Below are 12,497 nucleotides of genomic sequence, written 5' to 3'. Positions count from 1 at the left end.
AGCACAATAAAATTTTTTGAAAATATTCATGCCATTTACTAGAGGGGTTAAAGATAAAACAATCTTTTAAAACTGTATGCAGAAAAATATTGGATATGTTTTGTGTAATTAATATTTTTTTTTACATTCAGTCTAAATTAAAATAGAAAACAGACTAGCAAACAAAATTATTTTAGCTATCTACAGAAATGTAATACAGATGTAATTAGATCTTGCAAAACTAGAACTACTAAATATTACTAAGATATTTTAAGCACAGTCCTTTTTAAGTATAATAACAAAACAATGTCCAAAAAAAAAAATGCGTGTTTGATGATTCTTTTGAGTATGGCACTTAAGCAGAGTGGGGAAAAAAAAAAGGAAAAAGTGTTCTCAATACCCAAAAAAAAAATAATCTAAATAAAAACATATTTTGAAAAAGTCCTCTGCAAAAAAAAAATTGGTTAAATCAGGCATGAGTTAAAACATGCTAGTATTATAGGGGGAAACGAGAGAATCAATTACCAGCTACAGTTTGAATAGCACTACTCTCCTGACTGACTGTGCCAGGCAGAACAGACTCACACTGCCAGGGCTGGAAATAGGCCAAAGTCCAATATTGTGAAAATCAGTTCATAAGTGAATATTTACATGCAGATTTTAAATAATTAAAACTATCAAAATTGTAAACAGCTAAACAAAGATTGTCATTAAAGCAGAAAAAAAAACAAAAAAAAACAGGCACTACAGAAAATATCTATACAATGGCTGCAGTGTTATCATCTTGGGTTATCATAATAGCACAGATGGATAGATTACACATTTTTGTTTTCAAACCAGCATTTTCTTGTAGTATGTGTCTATTGGTGTTTGTTTGCATTATATAATAAAAAAAAAAAAGTAAGCGTATCAAGGGTGTAAAACATTAATTTGTAGATTCCTTTAATGATTTCTTGAAACCTTTGTTAACATTATAGAAACAAGTATTTCAAAGTTAGTTTTCAAAAATGCTTCCATATATAAAAAAAAGCAACCTATTTTCATCATAATATGACAACAACAACTCATTTTAGATAACTTCAATTGAAAACAAAAAATAACTGAAAATATGTTTATTAAAGCCAAATATAACTTTCAAAACAAATATGATTGATCCAAATCATTCTACCCTAAAACTCAAAGACAGTTCAGTTCAGTTTATTTAACATAAAAAAAGATGTAACCATTATACAAAATCAATGAAAACATCAAATCACTATAAATGACCTTAGTAAGTAAATTTAATCACAGATGAATGACAAAATAAGTAGACAATAAGCCATTGGGTGATGACACTGACCTGATTTGTTGATCCAGCAACAGGATCAAACACTGGTAGATCTTCTGAGCCAGTACTCTGGATTCTGTAAGAATTGTAAAAATAAAATAAATTATAGCTTTTATATAGCGCTACTTTCATGCTTATAGCATGCTCAGAGCGCCGTGATCCCATCTCATTTGTGGACCAGTGGGGGGTCTCTGGGAGTAGGTTTTCCATGTTGCCTTTAGGCGCTCAGTAAACACAAGTTCTGCTCGGGTCGGGTGTTGAACGTCAAGCCCCCCTTCATAGGTAGCCAAGACAAGCGTACTTAGCCTCTCGACCATGCTTCCCATTGTAAAAATGAATATTTTTTTAGAATGAAAACTGACCATTATACAGCAAAAATTAATTTTTCATCTTATAATTGTGTTTAACAAGGAAAAAAACAAACTTATAGTGATATCTCTTTGTTTTCCTCTGGTTTACTCGTATAGCTTTTTCTATTCTTTACAATGTTAAAAATTGAAGATATTCAGCATGTATACAACAAGAAAAAAACAAATACATTATTTAATTATGAAGAAAAAAATAGACTTACTGAGGTTTTCGACTAGGGCAGGGTGAGTTCTTGGCATGTCCATGGCCTAAATAAAAATAACTTTTAAGTAATTGATCATATAATTTGTAAAACATCAAAACTGATTCATGATAAAGTGTTTCAAATGTTCAAGCTGCTGTTTCAATGCATTTATAAGTTCTAATAGTTTACCAGGTAAAAGGATTCCATCTAAAGCTTGAGTAAGTTGCTCAACAGGAGACTGAGTTGGTGCTAGTTCAAAGTCTTCACTTGGGCCAAATATAAGCTGAAATTTTTTTACCAGGAAAAAGAAATTAACATAATTAATTATCAAAATCATAACCTTCTTATCAGGACAAATCTTCCAAGTTTTGTCATGAGGCAAATGCAATGAAAAGAAATATTTATCTGAAATAGTGCTATTTAAAAATACTTTTTGTATCTAGACAGTTAATTCAACTTACATGAGCATAAGTAATGAGCAGTTCTATTGCACGGGTTTGATGAGGAGTGTCAACCAAAGAAGCCAATGAGGCAGAACCCTCGCTAAGAAAATATACAAAGTATTTAATTTAATAAACAAACTTTATTATAAAATAGGTTATTTAGCTACATATTCTAAAAAATACTAACTTACAGAGGTCTCAGAAGAGTAGGTCCAAAAACTATTCCAAGATTACTGGCACTCATCTGATTAAAGTCAGACTGAGAAGCAACCCTGTGGACATAGTGGTATATTAACCATTATTATTGTTATTAATAACATTTATAACAAGTTAAGTAAATTTCCCCTTTCAGACCTTGCGATCTAAAGTGCAGATAATGTTAAGCTCACCAATAGTTAACTAAAAGGCTGTCATGTAACCAGCAAAACGACCAACTACCTTTACTTTCCCCAACTAAAGTCAGGTACCCATTAGAGTTGGGTGGACTCAGGGTGCGCCCTAAATATCCTTTAATTCAAAATCCCAGTCTTCCCAAGAGATTTGAACCCAGGACCCCAGGTTTGGAAGCCAAGTGCTTAACCACTCAGCCCCACATTTATAACAAGAAAGCAAATTTACATATACATGCATCAAGCCAAGACTTCAAAATAGAAATCACTTCTAGGTCATACCCAAGAATGATGGAAATTCATCAATGCTTTTATTGTCTGTGTTTAGTTTAAATAGATTTCATTTATTAACTCTACATCACAGACATAATTTTAAAAGTTAACTAAGCATCAATAACTAAAGAATCAACAAAAAGACATTCAATCCAAAAGAAATATGTGTAAATATAAAATGATATCAATGTGAAAAACATACCTTTGCAAGTGATGCATGAGAACAGCACACGTACGTAGATTGGACGCTGGCAGCTTACCAACCAGATTTTTTAAATGGTCTATAAGACTGGTGCTAAGTAATTGGCCTGACATGTTTTCCTGTAATATATAATTTCCCATACAGCAAACAAAAATTGAGAATAGAAATGGAATAAAGCATTAATTAATTGTACAATTTATTCTTGTTTAAATTCAAATCTTAATTGTCTCATGGAATAATGCATTAATTATTTGTACAAGTTATTCTTGTTTAAATTCGAATCTTAATTGCCTCACCTTTGCTGTGTGGATGAAATCTGAATAAAGTCTAAATGTTAACAGAGGCTCAGGAAGCTGAAAAAAAATTAAGTTAATGAAAAATTTAAAAGCTATTAAGTGGTTAGTTATCATAACAAAATCTGTGCCAGACTTCCCATGTTCTTATAGTACTAGTGAAAAAAAACAACAACCCCACCAATATAAATATATACCTGTGTTCCCACTTATTTTGATTTAATTTTTTTTATCTCTTCTTTAAATTTTTCCGTATTAAAGTTTGGTCTGACAAACAAATATATAACACAACCACTGTACAAGAAATAGGACTATCACCTGTCTGAGATATAGTTTGAGCACATTAGAGATGACATTAGGATGGATTTCTGACAGATCTACACCTTCTGGATCAAGATCGAATTTCTGACATAGATTTTCTACCTTGCTTTTCACACCAGATACTCTGTATATACCCTAATAAGTAAAAAACAAAGCAGTGTAAGTAGTTTTATAACAAAGAAGTGGACAGTTTTCACTGCAATAAGTGTTATGTGTATCTCAAGTGTCTATACCTTTTTTTCTTGCTGAAAATTTTTTCTTTGGCCTGTTTTGTTACATAGCATCTTGTTAGGTCTTGCATTGTATATGTGCCTTGGTTTTGACACATATGCATTGCAAATACTTATTCTTCACAATTAAATATTTTAGAAATTAAACTCTAATTTATTCAAAGGACATATATTATCAAGTGGATGGGTGAGAGTTAACCTGTTGGAGGCCTTGGAAACCAAACCAACCATTTATACACACATTACACCATAAGCTGCATTGGATTAACTTTTACCTTGATCATGACTCCTCTTTTTTCAATTTCACTCAGACATTTGGATACAATAGGAGGGACTTTGCTCTGAAACGCATCAACTTGCTCTTGAAAATCAACGCCAAATGTTGTGTTTCTTCGTCCACGATGCTATTAATAAATATTATTCTTTACAGACTGACAAGTGTTTTAGTTCATTGAAATGTCTAGTTGCAATAAGCAGCTCAATGAAGTAAAAATTGCAAATAAAATCTAAAACTACTCTCTATATAATATATTTTGTCCAATTCTAATAGGTAAACTAGTACCATTAAAAGAGATGGAATATCTAAACCATCTTCCCCTGCTACTGTTAAATTTCTTTTCATTTGTTGACTTCTTTTGTCTTGAGCTGTACAAGAAAAGATTCACTAATTGAGCTAAACAACTTATGTTAAAGTAGCCAAAGACTAAACAATTAATTGGCTTCAGTGTATGCCTTAATCTAGCTAAAAACTATTCTGAACAAAATCAGATGGATACTTATTTCAATAGGGAAATCTCATATCAAATGGAACATCAAACATTGTTCCCACTGAGTGCTCATTTATTATATGTGGCGCCATAGTTCTTAACATGAAAAAATGGCCATACCCTAGGAAAGTTATCTTTGGCCAAAATCAGGTGAGAGTACACCAGACTACAAAATATCTCTAATGTAAATGAAGTTTCTGTCCACCACAAAACACGTTGTTAGAGGGCAAAATGATCAATTACTAAATATTCCTATTGAATTGTTATAACTCATCTCAGCACTGTGGGAAATGTAGGGAATGGCAGTCATCTACTACTTTAACAAAGCTATAGGAGACCCAAAAGAGTAAGACTGGTGTGCAAATGTATGCTACTTAAAAAAATTTCTTTAACTTTTAAAAAAATGCCGTCAGAAACAAGTAAACTAGTGATTAAAGATTCAGAAAACTTATAAACACAAGCCTAAGCCTGCATGTTTGTGGCCCAGACCAAATGCTTGTTTTCAAAAGCACCAAAACACCCAATTAATTTAAAGAAGTTAAACATATAAAGTTTATCAACCATTGCTAAGTTGTCAAGAAGAAAATGTCTTATCTTACTATGTTGACTAGCTGCGGCTGCAGCAATAAGTTCTTCCTCTGTTAGTTCATCTACAGACTGACTTGAAACAAGTCGCCTTGGGGTCCTATGTGGACTTCCACTTGGCGATGACTCATGAGATTTTGAGCTACAGGAAGCACTGTCAGTGTCAGAAGTTGTCACTACATTTGGGATCTGATGGCCCCATGCTTTAACTGGAAGTCGATATTTGTCTAAACATAACAAATGTTTTTAAAATGTTTATAAAAATAATAGAATAATAGCCACTAAATAGTTTATATAACAACAATACAAGTTACAAATACCTCTTTTTGGTGATGCTACTGGTGAGGCTTCAGGTGAATGATGGTCAGAAACTGATCCATTAGAATGAAAGCTTTCCTTGCGAGATTCATCAGAAGTCCTAAAAACAAGTGCATTTTAAACAAAATGGTAAATTTTTTTTTTTTTTTTCAAAAGAAATAGCACTGAATATACAACCTAATTCATTACTTGCCTTTGACCTTGAACATAAGGTTCAAATGAAAAAACCTCAGGTTCACTAGGCTGAACAGATTTGGGCAATCTTCGCAAGTATTCTGCATACTGGCTTCCTGGCTCGTAAATCTTGCTGCTGTCACAGAGTGTTTGATATTGTAAGGGTATTGGTGACATAATATCATGATAAAGCTGAAAGTAACCAACAGTTGCCTGCAATACATTTTAAAATATTAATGTTAATTAAAGCAGGTTTGTTTCACCTCATATTGGAAAAAAAAAAATAATTCAAAAGTCATTCGCGAATAAAAGTGTCAGAAATAGTACCTATATAGAAAAACATCTTAGTTATTCTCTTCAATAAGTCACTAAGTTATTAAACAGTGTCAGTAGATGCCAGTGTCATTGTAAAATTATCTCAAAAACAAAAATACAAACACCAATCAGGAGAGTGTGTAAAAAGTAAACTATTGACAGAAAAAAATATAAACAAATTAAATTACCCCTTTCAGACCTTGAAATCTATAATGCTTTTTGAAGAGTTAATCCACTATTTTAAAGGCATGATCTTAGAACTGAGTTTCAAACAATAAGCTTTGATCCTAGTCTACAGTGTCAATGTTGACTGAATACTTTGACAATTTTCAACTAATTAATTAATATTTAATAAAAACTGAGTCCCACTACATTTTTTAGAAATACTAAAAAAAAAGTAACTAGAAATTAAACTTTTTTTTTCTCTAAATTGAATCTTGTAGGTAAAAATTACAAAAGCATTCAGGTCAGCCCATGTCTGAACAAGCTGATCAATGAAGAAGCACAGCTCAGTTTGCCAAAGTGTACCACCAGTCAGACAATAGCCTGTGTCTGGGCCACAGGTGAAGAGATTTACTTTTATTACAGCTTTACAAAGTTGAATTTTAGCCAAAACATTTTGAAATGTTAGTTTCATTTTCAAACTTTGTCAAGATTCTATGAGTAAGGAAGGAAGGTGACCTGCATATAAAAAAAACCTACTCATCATACAGACATTGACCTTTTCACTGTGTTATTTAAATGTGCTTAAATAAATTTGTTGATATATTCTTACCTATCAATTATTAATTTCTTCTTAAAATTGAAGTAAAGTGCCCATTTAGTTTTGAAGTTTCTGTTGATTTGAATCTAGAACATTTGCAGATTTCAATTCAACCACTCAAAAAAAAAACTTCAAGATCCCTCCTATTTAATGTTGCAAACTTTTCAAACAGATTTTATTCACACAAAAAAAGTGTAGGAAAACTTGTACATTCACAGAGCAGGAAGAAGAAAATTTTTTTACCTCTTTGATAACTTGATCACACTGTTGTATTTGATCTCTTACTTTAGCTAGTAACTCTCTCTGAGTAAAAGATATTACAAAATATTTATTTTATTACTATATAGCTCTTTATCAAATATTTACAAAGGGAAACTTCTAATTCAAATAATTGAAATGTTACTTTTTTAAGCAACATAACCTCAGTATACAATTCTTTGGGAAAAAAGGGTTAGATTAAAACTATTTAAAATTCAACATAATTACAATGTGTCTAGTCCAGAAATGTGCAAACAATTAAGATTATTTAAAAAAAAAACTTTTACAAAATGGCTCAGAAACTCCAGAAAAAAAAAAAAAAAGTAAAGTAGCAATTGTAATTTAAATATTAATTTATAAATAAATACAAGATATGGCCTGATAGAATAACCCTGAAGGACATACGAAAATATATTTCTTGATCCATTTACTATTAAACAAAGTAATCTCATTTTTCTAAGTAAATTTGAGTAGAGAAGCTATGACTAAGTCAGTACAGCTTTATATCTTGACCTGAACTATATTAACACAAACATATGCTAAGGACTTAATCAACTGATAACTGTAGATTATAACAATTGTCTTCAAAGATCTATTACTGAAATAAAATGTTAGAAAGTTACCTTGACTTTAAACAGTTCCTGCTGTCTCACATTAGCCTCAATAACACAAGCTTTGTAGGTAGTCTCAGCTTCAGCAGCCTAAACATTGACATGGAAAAAGTTAAATGCAAGTTAAATGCAAAACTGGATTACTTTTTAATGAAACTAAATGTAGATATTATTCATTTCAATTACTTTGTGCATGGCCTCTTCTTCAGCTTTCTTTCTTCTCTCGAGCTTCTCACCATCTGCCTTGAGGGAGAGATCATGAGCACGTTCACAGTCCTGTTGTCTTGTGTTGTATAAATTCTGAGCTTTCTTCAAATTGGTAATAGATTCAGTCTAAAGAGAAACAAGTAAAGAATTTACATACTTTTATAAACCCTGTCTTTTACATATAACCATGTAAAATTAAACTATGTTTAAGTACTAAAAATAATGATCTGAAAAAATATCATTTATAAAATTTCGATTGTAATCAGATGTTACAAATAAACAAAAAGAAAATCACCATTTTTCTGTGTTCTCTATGCCATGCTTCTTTGATATACTTGTAAGCTTTATCATGATCCATTTTGCGAGCAGCCAGAGGCTAAAATAAATTATGAATAAGTTAATTTACACCTGGCTCTATGTATCACACTTTATTAAAATCAAAATGTCTGTCTAAACTAACCTCAATAATCTTGTAAGAGTGTACAACTGCCTGAGTAGCCTGTAAGCTAGCAGAAAACTCAACATCCTAAATTAAAAAGATAAATGGAAACAGATTGTTAATAAACAAGAAAATGAAGGAAACTCCCAGGGAACCCCTGTGGGTGTTTTAATCATACATTACATTGCACACAAACATTAAAAGAAGCTCATTAACAAATTTTCCAAATTAAATTTAGTTTTTAAATATATATATATATATATATATATATATATATATATATATATATATATATATATATATATATATATATATATATACTCGCCGGATATTACCCCCAGCCTGAGGGCCTTAGTTTGTGTATTAATAATCTAGTGGATTGGATTTAGATCTATGTCAAACTTAGCTAATGATCCTTTCAAGTTTTTCTCTTTTCGCCACAAAAATAAAAGTAGTTTTGCAAAAATGGGTATACCCGTGAAGCTGATACATCCATATCAAATATAAAATACTAAGAAGCCGATACATCTATATCAAATATAAAATACTATCGCAATGGGTTTACCCGATTTGGTTAAAAGTTTCTTTATTAGACATAAATTTATCTATTAAAATGGGTTTACCGATTTATTAAATGAATGGGATTATAAAATATGTCAGGACATTTAAATTCGCATGTATAAGGAATGAATTTATGTAAAAATGCCTTTGAAACACAAATTTGAAGGTTAATTTTATTAAATAAATAAATGAATGGACTATATTTTTGTATTTTCAAGTGTCAAAGTAAAAACTATCTTTGCAAAGTGTAGTTCTCAAAATTAGATCTAGATCCTTTCGATCTTGTCTCATGTAAACATGGCTATATGACCTAGATCCATGAAATAGTAATACTTTCAAAGAGTTGGGCAACTTTTTTTTGAGGGTCTTAAGCTTGTTTTAGGGCTACTTTACATACGTCACTGTTCCAGTTAGTACCCAAGGAACTTTTATGCCAAGTTTTATCAAGATTGGTCAAACAGTTTTGATTTCTATGAGGGACATACATACAAACGCATTACATATATATATACATATATATATACTAGATATATTTTACCTGCTGCCCGCAGGTCTTAATTTGCATATCGCTGTCGATATAGTCACTGAGAGTGTTTTGTAAACAATTAAACGAAATAATAATGTTATAAGTAAAGCGAATGCAGAATGCGTGAATGTAAAAATAGTATGAATGGAGCTATCAAAAAAGCTAATCGACTTAAATCCATTTTTTCAAATAAAAACATTTGCTTGTAGGCCTACATATATTTGATTAAAATTTGAAATGTTCATGTGTTTAAGTATAAAGTAGATCGTGAGTTAGAGATAGATCTAGAACTAGACTAACCTAGAGTTAAATATTGCCTTAGAGTTCGTTCTGTCCGTGCATGAAGGCTTTTTTATTACATGTACACGATTCATGAATGGAACTATTAAAATATATCTCAACACTGCTTGGCAGCTTTAGCGAACAAATGTATGAAAAATGCTTTAGAAAAACAAATTTAAATGTTAATTTGATTAAAATATGAAATGAATGGACTATAATTAGTATGTTCATGTTTTAAAGTTTAAACTATCTTTGCAAAGAGAAGTTTTATCTTAGAGTTGAATTAGTGTTTTAGACCTAGGAATAGAGAGTTGTGTAACATTTCGGTATTGTCTAATGAAAGAATGTACGTCAGGAATTCTAATACTGCAGATATAAGGAACGAATTTAAGTAAAAATGCTTTTGAAACACAAATTTGAAGGTTAATGTTATTAAAAATTAAATCGAGATCCTTTCGATTTATTTATGGTAAAAATGGCCTAGATAGATGAACTTATAATACTTTCATAGAGTTTGTCAATTTTTTTTTGAGGGTCTTAAGTTTGTTTTAGGGCTACAATACATACACTATGGTCCCAATTAGTACCCAAGGAACATTTATGCCAAGTTTTACCAAGATTGGTCAAACGATTTTGATTTCTATGCGGAACTTACATACATACACCTTACTTTCTACTTTATAGTATATATATATATATATATATATATGTGTGTGTGTATGTAATTCAAAATGCATACTTAGTATTAAAGAAAAAAAGGGAACACTTTTGGAAGACAATGTAAAATTTTAGCACATAGATACATACATTTAAAACGGGGCCCAGTAGTTTTATCAATTCCCACATTATCCCTTTCATCACTATAGAGTACTTCATTTATAAAAAAAAAATGCTGTCTTCCAGAGTACTTAAGGGGGGTAGTCTACCTTCAGAAACTTTTTTTTTATTTATTGTCTTTTTACAATGAAATTATGTTTAAAGTATGACTATAAGTATAGATAGTCATTATTACTAGAAAAAAATAAATTTTATTTGCTAAATTGTCCCCACCGGGCTTTTTGTGGGTTAAAATGGGCAAAATTAAGACCATTTTGTAATAGATTTTTTTCTGAAAGTATCATTGTTAGAGTATTCAAATTTTGCATTTTAATACTTAATTATGTGTTTAACATAGTAACAGAAGCTTTTTTGAAAATACTATCAAGCTTAGGAGTAAAAATTTTTTATTGAAATCCTGTTAATTTTATGCTCTGCGGGTGGTAAATTTGATAAAAAATGCTTCTTTAATTGTTAATATCTCAATTTTTCGGTATTTTTTAAAAAATCGGCTCTGTTACTCTCTGTTACTATGTAGTATATATATATTTTAACACAAATATACAATTACAATACAATAGGACAAGTACATTTTTAAAAAAATAGAAAACAAGAATGTGTATGTCATGAAAAAATTTATTTTGAGAAAAATGGGTTTTAAAGTTTATTCTCAAGAGATATGAGACATTTGACTTTTCACAACAATGAAATGTATTTTTCTAAGCAAATTAACAATAGGACATAGAAATAAAATGTTAAGCAAACAGAAATTATTACATTTTTAAAGTTTAAAATGACCCCCCCCCCATATCATAACCAATCCAAAATTTATTTTTTTAACCAAAAAAAAATGCCCAGTAAATAAACAAAGGCTACAAAATAATTTTAACAATAATAAGGATTGACCATTGTTAATAAAATAAAATAGGAAAATCATTTAAATATATATATTTAAATGTCTGCACCACCAGGGATGTATTGGGGACCACCCTCCTGTTGTTCGATTCTTTGCCTTTCTCGTTCTTCTGCTTGCTTCCTTGTTAACCGTCTTTTTGTTTCATTTTTTTCAATGCATCTCTGGGCTTTTGAGATTCTGCTACAATCTCTCTTGAGCCCCAAAGACTTTGACTGTATGCCAGTCTTAATATTAAGGTGGCTCAAGAAAAGTTGGGATGCCTTGGATCCATATTAAACTCACCAACACCTACCCCTACAGAGACTTCAAGTCTCTTTCTTCCCACAAATAAATGCTTAGGGCACCGACTCCATATCAAAGCATGGATTGACTCATTGACATTTTGAGTCTGCCCTAAGATGCAGCATTGTAACAATTCATCCTGTGTCATTCGTTCAAACACAGGACGAATATGCTCAGCCACTAGGGGGGAAAGAAATGTCATTTCTTTTTCATGTGACCCTGCAGGTTGGTTTCTAGCCAAGGCTCTCTGGTAAAAGCACCAAGAAGATTTGCCAGCAGGACAGTCACTGTGCATAGGATTATCATCTGAAGATGTACAGTGATAAAATGTGGCCCATATTGCCTTTCGCATCTGAGGAATAGTGGTGCTTGAGCGTAATGCTTTTGTAAAATACTTTTGCAATTTATTTATTTTAGGTTGGATAAGTTTACCTTTCCCATTACCACCAAGAGTTATTTTTTGCTTTTTTTTTGTATCTACCACATTCCTCAGAGCTGTTTCCAATCTTTTTGAAACATGATTGAGGCATTCTCTCTTTTCAACAACAAGGTCAGGGTATGGGTTTTGCTCATGGATGGCCTTTATGGTATTTGTGTCTCCATCTGAAATGACACTTTTATACCTGAAGCCATTTTTTTCAACTGACCGTGACCACATAATCACTGC

At 31.1% G+C, this 12,497-nt stretch overlaps 1 protein-coding gene across 8 annotated transcripts in view; it reads right to left on the bottom strand.

Moving 5' to 3' along the window:
- The window catches only part of LOC106060462 (rho GTPase-activating protein 45-like), a 37,637-nt gene that overhangs the window by 7,374 nt on the left and 17,766 nt on the right, over nt 1–12,497 (bottom strand). For 7 of the 8 annotated variants that reach the window (XM_013218369.2, XM_013218354.2, XM_056030279.1 and 4 more), the window contains exons 11-29: nt 8,469–8,534; nt 8,304–8,384; nt 7,988–8,134; nt 7,814–7,891; nt 7,176–7,235; nt 5,874–6,067; nt 5,683–5,780; nt 5,377–5,589; nt 4,573–4,655; nt 4,286–4,414; nt 3,778–3,915; nt 3,463–3,519; nt 3,167–3,285; nt 2,494–2,574; nt 2,321–2,402; nt 2,049–2,142; nt 1,878–1,923; nt 1,319–1,382; nt 505–574 (exon numbers count right to left, since the gene is read on the bottom strand). In XM_013218369.2, coding sequence (XP_013073823.2) covers nt 505–574; nt 1,319–1,382; nt 1,878–1,923; nt 2,049–2,142; nt 2,321–2,402; nt 2,494–2,574; nt 3,167–3,285; nt 3,463–3,519; nt 3,778–3,915; nt 4,286–4,414; nt 4,573–4,655; nt 5,377–5,589; nt 5,683–5,780; nt 5,874–6,067; nt 7,176–7,235; nt 7,814–7,891; nt 7,988–8,134; nt 8,304–8,384; nt 8,469–8,534 — 1,900 coding nt within the window. The remainder of the gene's footprint in view (nt 1–504; nt 575–1,318; nt 1,383–1,877; nt 1,924–2,048; nt 2,143–2,320; nt 2,403–2,493; nt 2,575–3,166; nt 3,286–3,462; nt 3,520–3,777; nt 3,916–4,285; nt 4,415–4,572; nt 4,656–5,376; nt 5,590–5,682; nt 5,781–5,873; nt 6,068–7,175; nt 7,236–7,813; nt 7,892–7,987; nt 8,135–8,303; nt 8,385–8,468; nt 8,535–12,497) is intronic. The other variant, XM_013218377.2, reaches the window with a different exon arrangement.

This window comes from Biomphalaria glabrata, chromosome 5 (genome assembly GCF_947242115.1).
Source record: "Biomphalaria glabrata chromosome 5, xgBioGlab47.1, whole genome shotgun sequence".
Classification (NCBI taxonomy): Eukaryota; Metazoa; Mollusca; class Gastropoda; family Planorbidae; genus Biomphalaria; species Biomphalaria glabrata.
This window is presented reverse-complemented; position numbering and strand designations above follow the sequence as displayed.